The sequence below is a fragment of the Scyliorhinus canicula genome, chromosome 16, assembly GCF_902713615.1.
Source record: "Scyliorhinus canicula chromosome 16, sScyCan1.1, whole genome shotgun sequence".
NCBI lineage: Eukaryota > Metazoa > Chordata > Chondrichthyes > Carcharhiniformes > Scyliorhinidae > Scyliorhinus > Scyliorhinus canicula.
This window is the reverse complement of record NC_052161.1, coordinates 5,218,831-5,234,906: the sequence shown is the minus strand read 5'-3', so window position 1 is coordinate 5,234,906 and position 16,076 is coordinate 5,218,831. Positions and strand designations below refer to the sequence as shown.

Sequence of the window (16,076 nt, the reverse complement as noted above, 5' to 3'; positions counted from 1 at the left end):
GTATCTAACCCCGTGCTGTACCTGTCCTGGGAGTGTTTGATGGGGACAGTGTAGACGGAGCTTTTCTCTGTATCTAACCCCGTGCTGTACCTGTCCTGGGAGTGTTTGATGGGGACAGTGTAGAGGGAGCTTTTCTCTGTATCTAACCCCGTGCTGTACCTCTCCTGGGAGTGTTTGATCTCGTCAATGGATGTTAAAAATGAGGAAACATTTAATATCCATGAACTCTAACAGTGAAATGTAAAAATATAACACTGGGCGCGATTTTCTGGCCAGGTTTCACCCGAAAAGCAGCTCCCCATGGAGCAGCGTGGCTGATAGGTGTTGGTAGACCCCACGGTCTATCCTGCTCACAATCTAAAGCGATCTCGTGGGACATTGCGATGTAAATCCTGCCCATTGTGGGTGGGAAACCTTTTAGCAAATCTGCATATTGAAGCGAGACAGTTAGCCTCATTTTAACGTGCAGATTTCCAACAAACCCGAGGTGTGAGATCTATCCCCTTATCCTCGGTGAGCGTTGTTCAGTACTGGTCTCCACAGGTGGAACGGCACTCATGGGGGTGTCCCAGGTGCGTGCTCTTTGGGCCGGGTGGTACCCTGGCACTGCTGGTGCCACCTAGGCACCCTGGCACTGTGAGCCGGGTGCCCTGGCAGTGCCACCTGGGTGCCAGCCTAGCATTAAGGTGCCAAGGTGGCACTGCCAGCTAGTAGGGACACTGACAAAGTGCCTAGATGTCAGTTATGGCATGGTGGTGATCGGGCTGTGTGTTGCCCTGCACGAATGATTGGAAGAGACCGTGGGGGCGTGGACCCTCCCATAGTGTGTTGGTTCTTGGCGGGGGGGGGGGGGGGGGGGGGGGGGGGGGGGTGGTGATTGTGGATCACTTTGGGGGTTCCCGAGATCAGGACAACATTTAAAAATGGCGTCCCGATCTCTCGCTACATTGAGATGTTGCAGCAAGCGGAATTCCTCAGGACACAAAACGGGGCAATGTGCGACCTCGGCTGCGCACCCATATCTAACACGGGTGCCGTTTTATTGTTGTGTTTCAATGTGCTGTGAGCGCGGGGAGGCTCACGGCTAAACACGCTCGCTATGGGACTTTGTTCCCATTTTGTTAAATCACGCCCCCTGTGTTCATCTGGACAATACTTAGTGGAAAATGTCTTATTTCTTGCAATTTGATAGTCAAGAAAACAGTGTGGGGTCTTCAGTGGGTTAATTACAATGTGTGAAACTGCTGTGAAATCAATCAACTTTGGCATAAATTTAGCTTGTGACAATGAACATCTGGTGACCTGGTTTACCGGCTGGTGTACTGTGCTCAGGAGTAAATTGTGCTGTGGTATACAATATACAGGGCGCCACGCTATTCACACACACTGCTTTGTAACACAATAAAATAAGAGCAGGGATGAAGCAAGGTGTTAGCAGGTAAGCTTTGGGAGTCCTGCACCTCTGTCCACACCTCACCTTCACAACACCAGATCCCGGTTTTCTCTCAACATTAACATTGGCTCTTTAGTGTCAAGGCTGACACCAAAGGTACTGGAAGGAACTATCACATATCATCCAACACCCTCAGGAAAATGAGAAGCAGAGAGACATGTGAAGTGAGAATCATCTGACTGTGAGTCAAGATGTGTTTGCTCTCAGGAGAGTTCATATGGCGATGCTGGCACAGCAGAGCTATGCAGAGATGGATTGAATATGTGCAACGCTGTGGTGTTGTCTTTTTTACCCAAAGGTTATGTATGAACATCTTTAACGGTTAACGGTATTCACGCCAAAACATCCAACAGTTGATGGAAATCTAAGCACAACAGAGGGTCCCTCACTTGCATTATTCTTCAAACCTCACTGTTTGACAAGTAGAAATGGAAATGTTCTCCCTCATAACAGACTGTTTCAGAATGAAGATGTGGGAGGGAAGGAGATCAAAGAATGTCTTACACAGAGAGGGAGAGGCAGAGATACACAGACTGAACGGTGCATTACAGGACAATCTCTGAGGACAAGTGTGTTGGACAGTGAAAGAACGTGGACTGGACGGATTGAGAAATACATTCTATGGATGAATTTCATTTATTAAAGTCTTAGGAGGCAGTGAATCCACATTGCGAAACAAGGATTTCAGAATATTATAAATACTGTCCAGTAAATGTATCATTATCTTACACAAGAGGTGTAAAAAAAAAACCTCTCGGAAAGAACTTCAGTTGAATCACAGGAGCCCAATCAGACCTTCAAGCCTGTTTTACCGGCACGGTAGCACAGTGGTGAGCACTGTTGCTTCACACCTCCAGGGTCCCAGGTTCGATTCCCGGCTTGTGCGGAGTCTGCACGTTCTCCCTGTGTCTGCGTGGGTTTCCTCCGGGTGCTCCGGTTTCTTCCCACAGTCCAAAGATGTGCGGGTTGGGTGGATTGGCCATGCTAAATTGCCCCTTATTGTCCAAAAAGGTTAGGTGGGGTTATGGGGATAGGGTGGGGGTGTGGGCTTAAGTAGGATGGTTTTTCGAAGGGCCGGTGCAGACTCGATAGGTCGAATGGCCTCCTTCTGCACTGTTAATTAAATGATTCTATGGTTATCGGTGTTCTGCACTTGAACTCCATTTACCTAACGTTTCCTGCAACTCATGTCCTCCTCCGGTTGTTAAGCCTCAATTTGGGCTTGCAGAGAGCTACAGGAGGACAAACCGTTGCCCTGGAAACCAATATATAAAATGGGGAAAATAATTGAGGGCAATCGTTCAGGCCTGTGAAGGAATGTGTCAGACCCGAATGAGAAGTTATCTAGTAGGGAGTGACCGAGAGGCCGCATCGTCTGACTGAACCTCGACAGAATTTACAGCACAGGGACGGGTTGTACAGTCCAACATCTGTACACTGCGACAATAAAAGCAAAGTCCTGGACAAACTCGGGCAGCAACTGTGGAGTGAGAAACAGAGTTAATATTTTGAGTTCGTGTGGCTCTTCCTCAGAGCTCCTGACTGTTCCTTTCTCCACAGATGCTGCCAGACCTGCTGAATGATTCCGGCATTTTCTGTTTTTACCTCTACATTGCTGCTTATGCCCAGTCAAGGTCTTCCCACCCTTCCTCATCCAACCCAACCAACATATCCTCCTATTTCTCTCCCCATGTGTTTATCCAGCTTAACCTTCAGTGTATCCACACCACGCCATGTGGTGGTGGGATCCACATTCTCGCCGCTCTGAGTAAAGACCTTTCTTCTGAATTTCCTGTCGAGCCTATGAGTGACTATTTAATATTTAATGTCCCTAGTTCTGTCTCCCAGCAAGTGGAAGCACATTTTCCATGTCTATCCCAACAAAACTCTTCATCATTTCAAAGACATTGTTAGGGTATCCTGAAAACTTTATTTTTTTCTGGAGACCCGCGCTTGATCATCATATACGATCCCTGTGCTTGTAAACTAAGGAACTGGAGTTTGAAACTTGTAAACTTACAGCCGGATTTCCTGTCAATACAGCGATGCTGATGGCTGCCTTAACTTCATCCCTGCCTCATTGACTTGCTGCTGAAAATCTCATCCGGATCATTCTTACCTCCCAGCTCAAATATTCCAACACACTCCAGGCCAGCTTCCCTCCCTGCGTAGACGCGGGGCTGGATTCTCCGCTGTCGGGATTCTCCGTTACGCCTGCAGCCCACCCACGCCCGGGGATTTCCCAATGGCACGGGGCTGCCCACAATGGGAAACCCCATTGGCTGGCTGGAGGGACGGACAATCCTGTCCATGCCCTCAATCCATAACCTTTCTGTTACTTATTCGACCAGAAGTGGTGGCGAGGCCGGTATTTATTGCCCATCCATTATTGCCCTTGAGAAGGTGGTTGTGAGCTGCTTTCTGGAGCTGCTGCAGCCCATATGATGCAGGTAAACCCACCGTTCCAGGATTTTGACCCAGCGACAGTGAAGGAACGGCAACATATTTCTTAATCAGGGTGTTGAGTGGCTTGGAGGGGAACCTCCAGTTGGTGGTGTTCCCAGGTATCTGCTGCCCGTGGTAGAGGCTGTGCATTTGGAAGGTGCTGTCTAAGGAGCCTTGGTGAACTACTGCTTCTAATGTGCATCGGTGGTGGAGGCAATACATGTTTAAGGTGGTGGATGGGGGGGCAAATCATCTGGGCTGCTTTGCCCTGGATGGTGTTGAGCTTCTTGAGTGTTGTTGGAGCTGCGCTCATCCAGGCAAGTGGAGAATATTCCATCACACTCCTGACTTGTGCCTTGTAGATGGTGGACAGGCTTTGGGGAGTCAGAAGGTGAGTTACTCTTCACAGATTTCCCAGCTCCTGACCTGCTCTTGTAGCCACAGTACTTATATGGCTGGGTCCAGTTCAGTTTCTGGTCAATGTTAACACCCAGGATGTTGATGGTGGAGGATTCAGTGATTGTAATGCCATTGAATGTCAAGGGGAGATGGTTAGATTCTTTCTTGTTGGATATGGTCTTTGTCTGGCTCTTGTGTAACATGTATTTTACTTGCCACTTGTCAGCCCAACCCTAAATGCTGTCCAAATTTTGCTGTATTTTGACATGGACTGCTTCAGTATGTAAAGAGTTGTGAATGGTGCTGAACATTGTACAATCAATCGCGACACCTCTACTTCTGACCTTATGATAGAAGGAAGGTCATTGATGAAGCAGCTGAAGATGGTTGGGCCGAGGACACTACCCTGAGGAACTCCTGCAGTGATGTCCTGGAGCTGAGATGATTGACATCCAACAGCCACAACCATCTTCCTTTGTGCCGGGTATGACTCCAACCAGTGAAGTGCGTTCCCCCTGATTCTCAATATTCTAATTTTACAAGGCCTCCTTGATTCCACATTAGGTCAAATGCTGCCTTGATGTCAAGGGCAGTCACTCTCACCTCTCCTCTGGAGTTCAGCTCTTTTGTCCATGTTTGGACCAAGACTGCAACGGGCAGCACAGTAGGACAGTGGTTAGCACTGTTGCTTCACAGCACCAGGATCCCAGGTTCACTCGGCTTGGGTCACTGTCTGTGCTGTGTCTGCACGTTCTCCCCGTGTCTGCGTGGGTTTCCTCCGGGTGCTCCCGTTTCCTCCCACAAATCCAGAAAGACATGCTGTTAGGTGAATTGGACATTCTTAATTCTCCCTCGGTCTACCCGAACAGGCGCCAGAATGTGGAGACGAGGGGAGTTTCACAGTAACTTCATTGATGTGATAATGTCAGCCTGCTTGTGACAATAAAGATTAGTATTATTATTAATGAGGTCATGAGCTAAATTACTCTGGTGGAACCCAAACGGAACGTCCATGAGCTGGTAATTGTTGAGTAAATGTCACCTGATAGCACTGTCAATGACCCCTTTCATCACTTTATTAATGATAGAGTGTCGACTGATAGGGTGCTAATTGACATTGTTTGATTTGTCCTTTTTTTGTGTACATTCTTGAGCAGTTTTCCACATTGCCGAGTAGATGCCAGTGTTGTAGCTGTACTAGAACATCCTGGCTGGGGGGGGGGGGGGGGGGGGGAACGGAAAGTTCTGCAGCACAAGTCTTCAGTACCATTGTCGGAATATTATCTAGGCCCATTAATTTTGCAGCATCCAGCACCTTCAGTTATTTCTTGATATCACAATGAGTGAGGCAAATTGGCTGAAGACTGTGATACTCAGAAACTCAGTAGGAGGCCTACTGCCTGTATCCTAACTTGTACAAGGTCCTATTAACCTCTAGCCCTTGCGTTCATCTCCGTAATTTCTTCCAGCCCAGCAAACCGTCAGAATATCTGCACTTCTCTACCTCTGGCCATTTGAGCACCCCGGGTTTAATCGCAACACTATCGGTGGCCTTGTCTTCCTCTGCTCACACCCCAAGCTCTGAATTTTCCTTCTGTGAACACATCTCGACCTCACTTTTACCCTGAAAGACACTCCTTCAAATCTACCCCTTTGACCAGTTTCGTTACATATAGTTTCCACGAAGAGCCATGGGACATTTTGTTGCGTTATAGAAGCTGAGGAAATACAGGCTCTTGTTGAAGTACGATGGCGGAAGACAACACAATTCATTTGAATATGCCAATTTTAGGTTGTGTCAAACGCTATTTTAATGTAAGATCCAGCAGCTTTGTTAAAGAATGAAGCTGTCTCCAACTGCTTCCTGAGCAGCTGGACCAGCAAGTTTGAAAAGAATGATGACGTTATTAACTATTCTTAGGCAGATGTATTTTAATTAGAGATTAAATATTTTATAGGGTCATATTCTCTTTTGATGTGGGTCTTCTTTCATCTATCAGGCTTGCTAATTTGCAGTTATATATTCTTACTAGAAAGAGACAAGTCAGTTCATCCTTCACTTCCAATTCAACTGTTACCATTATAATTCTACCTTGCACTCCCAGGACGGGTACAGCAAGGGGTCAGATACAGAGTAAAGCTCTATACACTGTCCCCATCAAACACTCCCAGGACAGATACAGTATGGGGTTAGATACAGAGTAAAGCTCCCTCTACAGTGTCCCCATCAAACACTCCCAGGATAGGTACAGCACGGAGTTAGATAAAGAGTAAAGCTCCCTCTACACTGTCCCCATCAAACACTCTCAGGACAGGTACAGCACGGGGTTAGATACAGAGTAAAACTCCCTCTACACTGACCCCATCAAATACTCCCAGGACAGGTACAGCACGGGGTTAGATACAGAGTAAAGCTCCCTCTACACTGTCCCCATCAAACACTCCCAGGGCAGGTACAGCACGGGGTTAGATACAGAGTAAAGCTCCCCCTACACTGTCCCCATCAAACACTCCCAGGACAGGTACAGCACGGGGTTAGATACAGAGTAAAGCTCCCTCTACACTGTCCCCATCAAACACTCTCAGAACAGGTACAGCATGGGGTTAGGTACAGAGTCAAGCTCCCTCTACACTGTCCCCATCAAACACTCCCAGGACAGGTACAGCACGGGGTTAGATACAGAGTCAAGCTCCCTCTACACTGTCCCCATCAAACACTCCCAGGACAGGTACAGCACGGGGTTAGATACAGAGTCAAGCTCTCTCTGCACTTATGTGTGGAGTTATAATAAATTGAGGTATAATTAGGGGCTGCTTTAGCTCACTGGGCTAAATCACTGGCTTTTAAAGCAGACCAAGGCAGGCCAGCAGCACGGGTCAATTCCCGTACCAGCCTCCCCGAACAGGCGCCGGAATGTGGCGACTAGGGGCTTTTCACAGTAACTTCATTGAAGCCTACTTGTGACAATAAGCGATTTTTTCTCTTTTTTTTGTCTAATATCCCATGGCCCTATTGTGAGGAAGAATAAGAGTGTTCTCCCTGGTCTCTCAGCAACATTTATTTCTTAGCCAACATCACTCAAACATTTATCTGATCATTATCACATAGCTGTTTGTGGGAGCTTGCTTGCCACAAAGTGCTGTCGCTTTTTTATATTGCAATAGCGATAACCCTCTAAAGGTACTTGTATTGGCTGTAAGGCTCTTTGGGTGTCCTGAGGTTGTGAAAAGTGGTGTAGAAATATACGCCTCTCTTCCTTTTTCTCTTTGCACTCTTTGAACAGGACCAGTTTCATTGGTCAAGCCCTCGGAGTATAGTTCGGACATCACTGCGAGTGACACTGTAAATACATCGAGCTGAATTCCATGGGCAAACTCAGCTCACATTTTGCGCACAGTGAAACCACACAAACAACACCGATGGCTGATGCTTATTCTCTTGTTGCCTGAAGGATAACTTTTGTGAAGCACACTGGGAGGAAACACAGCTGCTCTTCTTTGTAATGTATTCTGGGGCCTTTTGGACCAGGGCCAGTGAACAGCTCAACAAGAAAAGGTCAACCTGACAGGTCAGTGAGTCTGGTTCCCATCACGACCTGCTGCTGCACCGTGATCCTGTAGGATCCTGTACCCTTCCTGTCAATAGCCTGGCAGGTCCCAGTGAGGAAACATACCACAGGGATCGGCAGGAGCGTCTCCAACTTGATTCCCCATCTATGCTGAGTTAGCTGACCTCAGCCCAAACTCTGGCTAAATTGACCCCTGGGTTAGGGGGAAGATCAGCCCAGAGTTCTCTCCCCTGTTGGAAAATCCAGCTCTGTGCAGACAAGATCAGGCACAGCTACAATTTCCCACAGCCCCAGGTCAAATGAAAAACACCCCTCACTCTCTGGGCTCACACGCTGACTATGGCCCAATATGCAGCAGGATAGGTCAGTGTGTGCGGGGGAGGAGGGGACAAAACAGGAACAAAACGACACAGATCATTCCTGACTCAGCTTCAATATCAAGTTGAGCCACATAAGGAAACACAGCCAAAGCCAACCAAACCCCCTTCTGTCCTGACAGACGAACCCCTGGATAAAAACAGACCCGTTACCCTGCTCTCCACTGCAGCCAAGGTGAAAATGTTGGCGGTCAAACGACAAGCTTCCTGGACATTAAAGAGGTTCATCTCACCGTCGCCATCAAATACACACATTTCATTTACCTCACTGTAAAATAGATTCAGAGCTTCTTACAGCACAGGAGGCGGCCATTCAGCCCATCCTGCCTCTGCTAGCATTCTGAAAGAGCTGTCCCATGTCTACATCACCATACAACTTACAAATGCCAAGTCGATGCTTTGCAAATTTACAGTCTGGGGTCACAAGGGGCCAGCAGAAAGATGGAGGTAGAAACACTTTGAGGTAACACAGCCTTTGACCAAAAGCTAGGTTATTGTTAGATGGTCCCTTACCTTGACTTAAAGTACCGGTAAGGACCCTGAAGAAGAAGCGAGCTACTTTAGTCAGTTGTCTCTTGCAGCGTTTCTTGCAGAGGCTCATTTTGAATGTAAGCCGGGTGAGATGTGTTTCTTGTTAAATACAAAATAATTACAATTTGAAATGCAAAGTCCACACAAGCAGCGACAATGGTGAAGAGAGTTCTGCGACGCACCAAACACTCTTCAAACCTTTCCTTTCTTTTTCCGATTTGATTGAAATCCCTGTCACAGAGGCTTGTTACAGAGCCATCCTGCGATGCATCCACAGCTCTGTTGCAGTCCACGATTCGAGGAAGTCTCAAATTGTTTTTTTTTTAAATTGACGTATCTTTCGCAGTCCCTCTCCCTCTCTCTCTCGCTCTCTCTGTGAAGGGTAGGCAGCCTTCAGCTAAAGCACCACTCACATACAAACATCTGCTTGTGGTTACAGCGAATAAAATGCGAATATGGTTGCCACGGGAACGACAGACTCGATGGTTCATACGAGCCTCAAGTGAAAAGAAAACGATATAGAATATAGATGGTGCTCAGCAGCTTATAGTATCTGGTCTAGCATGCTGTGTGTGAGAGAGAGAGAGCATCAACTGCACACACGGCATAGGAATAAGTCCGAACTGCTGGCATTGACTGATCCCATTGTTCAGATAATGATTCCAGGATTCAGTCCCACGCATTCCTGAAGGTAACAGCCCCCCCATTGAATGCAGAGTTCAAGAACATCCAAAATCTGCAACAGAAACTCCATAGATTTGAACTCCCCCGAAACTGCTGCTGATTTTCCCATCCTCATTCTGCCCGGCTCACCCTCACCTCCTGTGCTAACTGACCTACATTGCCTCCCAGTCCAGTAGCAAAAGAACATAAGATATAGGATCAGGATTAGGCCATTCAGCCTGTCGAGCCTCCTTCACCATTCAATATGATCGTGGCCGATCTGGTTGTTGCCGTCACCCCACTTTCCTGCCTCCCCCCCCCCCCCCCCCCCATATCCTTTGGCTCCCTTTACAATAAAAAATCCATTTAATTCAACCTGGAACATATTCCACGACCCAACCTCCACTGACGTCTGCGAAAGACAATTCCAAACACCAGCGACCCCCCTCGTGTCCGTCTTAAATGGGAGACCCCTTATTTTTAGAATCCCCCAGAAAGGAAACATCCCCTCATCATCCACCCTTTCAAATCCCCCTCGGAATCTTATATGTTTTAATAAGTTCTCCTCGCCGTCTTCAAAACTCCAATGGGTATAAACCCAACTTGTTCAGTCTTTTGCCTTGAGGCAAGCTCCTTCATCCCAGCTATCAGCTTAATTCTCACCCTTCTGTTCAAATCCCTCTTCCAGGCCTACAACCCACCACGATCTCTGCATCCCTTCAATTCTGGCCTCTTGAGCATCCGCTCACTTCTTCCACCCACCATTGGCAGCCTGACCTTAAGCTGCTGAGTCCCCAAGTTCTAAACTCCCTTGGTAAACCTTCCGTCTCTCACTCCTTTAAGGTGCTCCGTGAGACCGACCCGTCACCGTGCTTGTGATTGTCCTGATAGCTCCTTATGTGGCTCAGTGTTAGGTTTTCTCTTGGTGTACTCCTGTGCAGCACTCTGGGATGTGTTTCTGTGCTAAAGGTGCTATATAAATGCAAGTGGTTGTTGTTGTTCCGTGACCTGCAGGTGAACAGGCAGGTTAATAGTTGTGGGTGGCACCCTTCAACACAGCTGGTGATGGACTACTCCCGCCCGCCCTGTCCCTATGTGCTCACCGCTGTACATTCCCGATGGTTTCACACAGCTGGAACTGTTAGCTGGACGCAGTGTGAGGTGACCGTGACTGCTGCCCACTCATTCCTTTCAGCTGAAGATTTACAATGTGTGGATAGATTCACACACTCACTCACAGTATTAGCCTGCAAATAACTGCTGCCAATCTTAGAAAGAAAACACTTGGGTAAATCTAATCGTTTTGCAGTTTGGGGTTTTTGCTAAATATTCTCTTGTGATTCGCCCTTCCAGCCTTCGCTTTCCTACGAGCAAGTTGTCACTTAGTATCCGACCTGTATTTAGGCAAATGCAGCACATCCCAAGGATTGAACAGTAAGGTCCCCGCGGTCAGTGGGAGCGATGGGAGGTCGATGGGACAGACAGGCCCCCGGAATGGGAACACACAGTTCAGGGGTTGGCAAGGTGGATTCGCGCACGTTCTCCCCCCCCCAGCCCCACCACCCGCAGACCCCCCCCCCCCCCCCCCCCCCCCCCCAGCCCCAATACCTCCACCCAAGCACAGTGGCAGCAAGTCCAGTGCCCCCTGGCTCATTGCCTGTGCGTGGAGGTGGCTAATCGTCTCCTCATCTCCCCACAGAAGCCCATCCGCCAGGTTCACGTTGAGATCAAAAGGAGTTCGAATTGGTGTCAGCGTGAGCACTTGCTGGGCAGGCCACTGAATGACAGGAGGCCATTGGATATGGGGTGGCTCTCGTTAATTGTGTGGAAATGTGGCTTAAGTGGTGACAATTGGTTCCTTGCCTCGCTACGGCAAGTTCCCGATTTCGCCTACAGGAGTGGGCAAACTGTTTGCTGCCTGGCGCAGTTCCCGTTTCCCGCCTCTCCTGCTATTCAGCAGCCTCGTTTTGGAGAGCGAGTGTGCAATGAGGCTGGAGAATCATGACCAGGGTCTTTGAATCTTTCAGATGAAACAAAAATGCTTTCAATACGCAACAGATCAGAGAGAGGAATTCACTCTATCAGAATGGGCAGCACGGTAGCACAGTGGCTAGCACTGTTGCTACACAGCTCCAGGGTCCCAGGTTCGATTCCCAGATTGGGTCACTGTCTGTGTGGAGTCTGCACGTGCTCCCCGTGTCTACGTGGGTTTCCTCCGGGTGCTCCGGTTTCCTCCCACAAATCCCAAAAGGTGTGTTGTTAGGTAATTTGGACATTCTGAATTCTCCCTGTGTACTCGAACAGACGCCGGAATGTGGCGACTAGGGGCTTTTCACAGTAACTTCATTGCAGTGTTAATGTAAGCAAACATGTGACAATAATAAAGATTATAAAAATAAAAATGCCATCATTAACTGTTTTGTCCCCACAAATGCTGCCAGACATGTTCATTTTTTCCAGCATTTTCTGTTTTTAACTTCATTTTTTTTGCCATTTTCTCCAGAATTTTTCCTTTGAGCCTCTGAACCATTTTTTCTCTTTAGCCCTGTTTGACCTCCCTATCCTATCCCTGAAGCTGCTGCCCCCTTGCTTGGAGAAGATTGCAGACACAGCAGCAGCTTCTCACCACACATCAATCCCCAGCTTGTTCGCCATTGAGAGCATCACAATGAACCTCAGTCTTGTTGGTGCTACACGATCCTGGATTTCAAACCTGGTCCCAGGTGGAGGGGGGGTGGGGGGTGGAGGGGGGTGGGGCGAGAGGGTGCGGGGAGCATACCCCGGCAGGTTACTGAAAAAGAAAAGCGTGCCATTAGATAGTTGGGCTGTTTCTCCCTGGGAAAACCCACTTTTAGAATTTTTTTGTGCAGTGGGTAACTAAAGTCACCAACAAGATCGGTTCCTCAGAGATCGGGGTGTCCAGATCTCACAGTGAGGTTGCGGGTCCCCCACATCCCCCACCCATGGACATCGCGACCCCCCCCCCTGCAGGTGTGGGACACCCTCACCCCTTGACCCTGGAGAGGCAACCTCCCCCGCCCCCCATCACTAAAAGTCTGCATCACCTAGCCAACACCCAGGCATGAGGGTGACCTGGGTCCATCCATCTGGGTCTTGTGGGCATCGGGACATTGCCCCCCCCCCCCCACCATGTGAGCACATCCCCGCTCTGGGGCCACTGTGGACCATTCCACCTCAAATGACTGCGCATATTTAAATGAGCCTAATGATTAATTCAAACATGATTACCTGGATCACTCCCAGCGAGAGACTAACCCAGATCGCTCCGGGCAGAACAGGTTGGGTGCATCACGATCGGCATCGTGCTCGGCATCGCGCTGGGCATCGCGCTGGGCATCGTGCTCGGCATCGCGCTGGGCATTGTGCTCGGCATCGCGCTGGGCATCGCGCTGGGCATCGTGCTGGGCATTGTGCTCGGCATCGCGCTCGGCATCGCGCTGGGCATCGCGCTGGGCATCGCGCTGGGGATCGTGCTGGACATCTCGCTCGGTATCACGCTGGGCATCGCACTGGGCATTGTGCTCGGCATCGCGCTGGGCATTGTGCTGGGCATCGCGCTGGGCATCGCGATCGGCATCGCGCTGGGCATTGCGCTCGGCATCGCGCTCGGCATCACGATCGGCATCGCGCTGGGCATCGCGCTGGGCATCGCGCTGGGCATTGTGCTCGGCATCGCGCTGGGCATCGCGATTGGCATCGCGATCAGCATCGCGCTGGGCATCGTGCTCGGCATCGCGCTGGGCATCGCGCTCAGCATCGCGCTGGGCATCTCGATCAGCATCGCGCTGGGAATCTCGCTGGGCATCGCGCTGGGCATCGCGATCAGCATCGCGCTGGGCATCGTGCTCGGCATCGCGCTGGGCATCGCGCTGGGCATCGCGCTGGGCATTGTGCTCGGCATCACGCTGGGCATCGCGATTGGAATCGCGATCAGCATCGCGCTGGGCATCATGCTCGGCATCGCGCTGGGTATCGTGCTTGGCATCGCGCTGGGCATCGCGCTGGGCATCGCGCTGGGCATTGTGCTCGGCATCGCGCTGGGCATTGTGCTGGGCATCGCGCTGGGCATCGCGCTGGGCATTGTGCTCGGCATCGCGCTGGGCATTGTGCTGGGCATCGCGCTGGGCATCGCGCTGGGCATCGCGCTGGGCATCGCGATTGGCATCGCGATCAGCATCGCGCTGGGCATCGCGCTGGGCATCGCGCTGGGCATTGTGCTGGGCATCGCGCTGGGCATCGTGCTGGGCATTGTGCTCGGCATCGCGCTGGGCATTGTGCTGGGCATCACGCTGGGCATCGCGCTGGGCATTGTGCTCGGCATCGTGCTCGGCATCGTGCTGGGCATCGTGCTCGGCATCGCGCTGGGCATCGCGATCAGCATCGCGCTGGGCATCGCGCTGGGCATTGTGCTGGGCATCGCGCTGGGCATCGTGCTCGGCATCGCGCTGGGCATCGTGCTCGGCATCGCGCTGGGCATCGCGCTGGGCATCGCGCTGGGCATTGTGCTCGGCATCGCGCTGGGCATCGCGCTGGGCATCGCGCTGGGCATTGTGCTCGGCATTGCGCTGGGCATCGCGCTGGGCATCTCGCTGGGCATCGCGATCAGCATCGCGCTGGGCATCGCGATCGGCATCGTGCTCGGCATCGCGCTGGGCATCGCGCTGGGCATCGTGCTCGGCATCGCGCTGGGCATCGCGCTGGGCATTGTGCTCGGCATCGCGCTGGGCATCGCGCTGGGCATTGTGTTCGGCATCGCGCTGGGCATCGCGCTGGGCATTGTGCTCGGCATCGCGCTGGGCATCGCGCTGGGCATTGTGCTCGGCATCGCGCTGGGCATCGCGCTGGGCATCGCGCTGGGCATTGTGCTCAGCATCGCGCTGGGCATCGCGCTGGGCATTGTGCTCGGCATCTCGCTGGGCATCGCGCTGGGCATCGCGCTGGGCATTGTGCTCGGCATCGCGCTGGGCATCGCGCTGGGCATCGCGCTGGGCATTGTGCTCGGCATCGCGCTGGGCATTGCGCTGGGCATTGTGCTCGGCATCGTGCTCGGCATTGCGCTCGGCATCTCGCTCGGCATCGCGCTGGGCATCGCGCTGGGCATCGCGCTGGGCATCGCGCTGGGCATCGCGCTGGGCATTGTGCTGGGCATCGCGCTGGGCATCGTGCTGGGCATTGTGCTCGGCATCGCGCTGGGCATTGTGCTGGGCATCGCGCTGGGCATCGCGCTGGGCATTGTGCTCGGCATCGTGCTCGGCATCGTGCTGGGCATCGTGCTCGGCATCGCGCTGGGCATCGCGATCAGCATCGCGCTGGGCATCGCGCTGGGCATCGCGCTGGGCATTGTGCTGGGCATCGCGCTGGGCATCGTGCTGGGCATTGTGCTCGGCATCGCGCTCGGCATCGCGCTGGGCATCGTGTTCGGCATCGCGCTGGGCATTGTGCTCGGCATCGCGCTGGGCATCGCGCTGGGCATCGCGCTGGGCATCGTGTTCGGCATCGCGCTGGGCATTGTGCTCGGCATCGCGCTGGGCATCGTGCTCGGCATCGCGCTGGGCATCGCGCTGGGCATCGCGCTGGGCATTGTGCTCGGCATTGCGCTGGGCATCGCGCTGGGCATCTCGCTGGGCATCGCACTGGGCATCGCGATCAGCATTGCGCTGGGCATCGCGATCGGCATCGTGCTCGGCATCGCGCTGGGCATCGCACTGGGCATCGTGCTCGGCATCGCGCTGGGCATCGCGCTGGGCATTGTGCTCGGCATCGCGCTGGGCATCGCGCTGGGCATTGTGCTCGGCATCGCGCTGGGCATCGCGCTGGGCATTGTGCTCGGCATCGCGCTGGGCATCGCGCTGGGCATTGTGCTCGGCATCGCGCTGGGCATCGCGCTGGGCATTGCGCTGGGCATTGTGCTCGGCATCTCGCTGGGCATCGCGCTGGGCATCGCGCTGGGCATTGTGCTCGGCATCGCGCTGGGCATCGCGCTGGGCATCGCGCTGGGCATTGTGCTCGGCATCGCGCTGGGCATTGCGCTGGGCATTGCGCTCGGCACCTCGCTCGGCATCGCGCTGGGCATCGCGCTGGGCATCGCGCTGGGCATCGCGCTGGGCATCTCGCTGGGCATTGTGCTCGGCATCGCGCTGGGCATCGCGCTGGGCATCTCGCTGGGCATTGCGCTCGGCATCGCGCTGGTCATCGCGATCGGCATCGCGCTGGGCATCGCGCTGGGCATCTCGCTGGGCATTGCGCTCGGCATCGCGCTGGGCATCGCGATCGGCATCGCGCTGGGCATTGTGCTCGGCATCGCGCTGGGCATCGCGCTGGGCATTGTGCTCGGCATCGCGCTGGGCATCGCGCTGGGCATCGCGCTGGGCATTGTGCTCGGCATCGCGCTGGGCATCGCGCTGGGCATTGTGCTTGGCATCTCGCTGGGCATCGCGCTGGGCATCGCGCTGGGCATTGTGCTTGGCATCGCGCTGGGCATCGCGCTGGGCATCGCGCTGGGCATTGTGCTCGGCATCGCGCTGGGCATTGCGCTGGGCATTGTGCTCGGCATCGTGCTCGGCATTGCGCTCGGCATCTCGCTCGGCATCGTGCTGGGCATCGCGCTGGGCATCGCGC

General features: G+C 52.7%; 1 protein-coding gene across 3 annotated transcripts in view; it reads right to left on the bottom strand.

Annotated features, from left to right (window-relative positions):
• LOC119979571 (Kv channel-interacting protein 2-like) overlaps window positions 1–16,076 on the bottom strand; it is a 413,692-nt gene that overhangs the window by 227,273 nt on the left and 170,343 nt on the right. The window contains exon 1 of one of the 3 annotated variants that reach the window (XM_038822003.1): window positions 8,757–9,144. The exons of the other annotated variants lie outside the window; for them this stretch is intronic. Within the exon in view, the coding sequence (XP_038677931.1) occupies window positions 8,757–8,844 (88 nt within the window). The 5' untranslated portion in view covers window positions 8,845–9,144. Of the gene's footprint in view, window positions 1–8,756; window positions 9,145–16,076 lie in introns of those variants that run through there. 3 annotated transcript variants of the gene reach the window in all.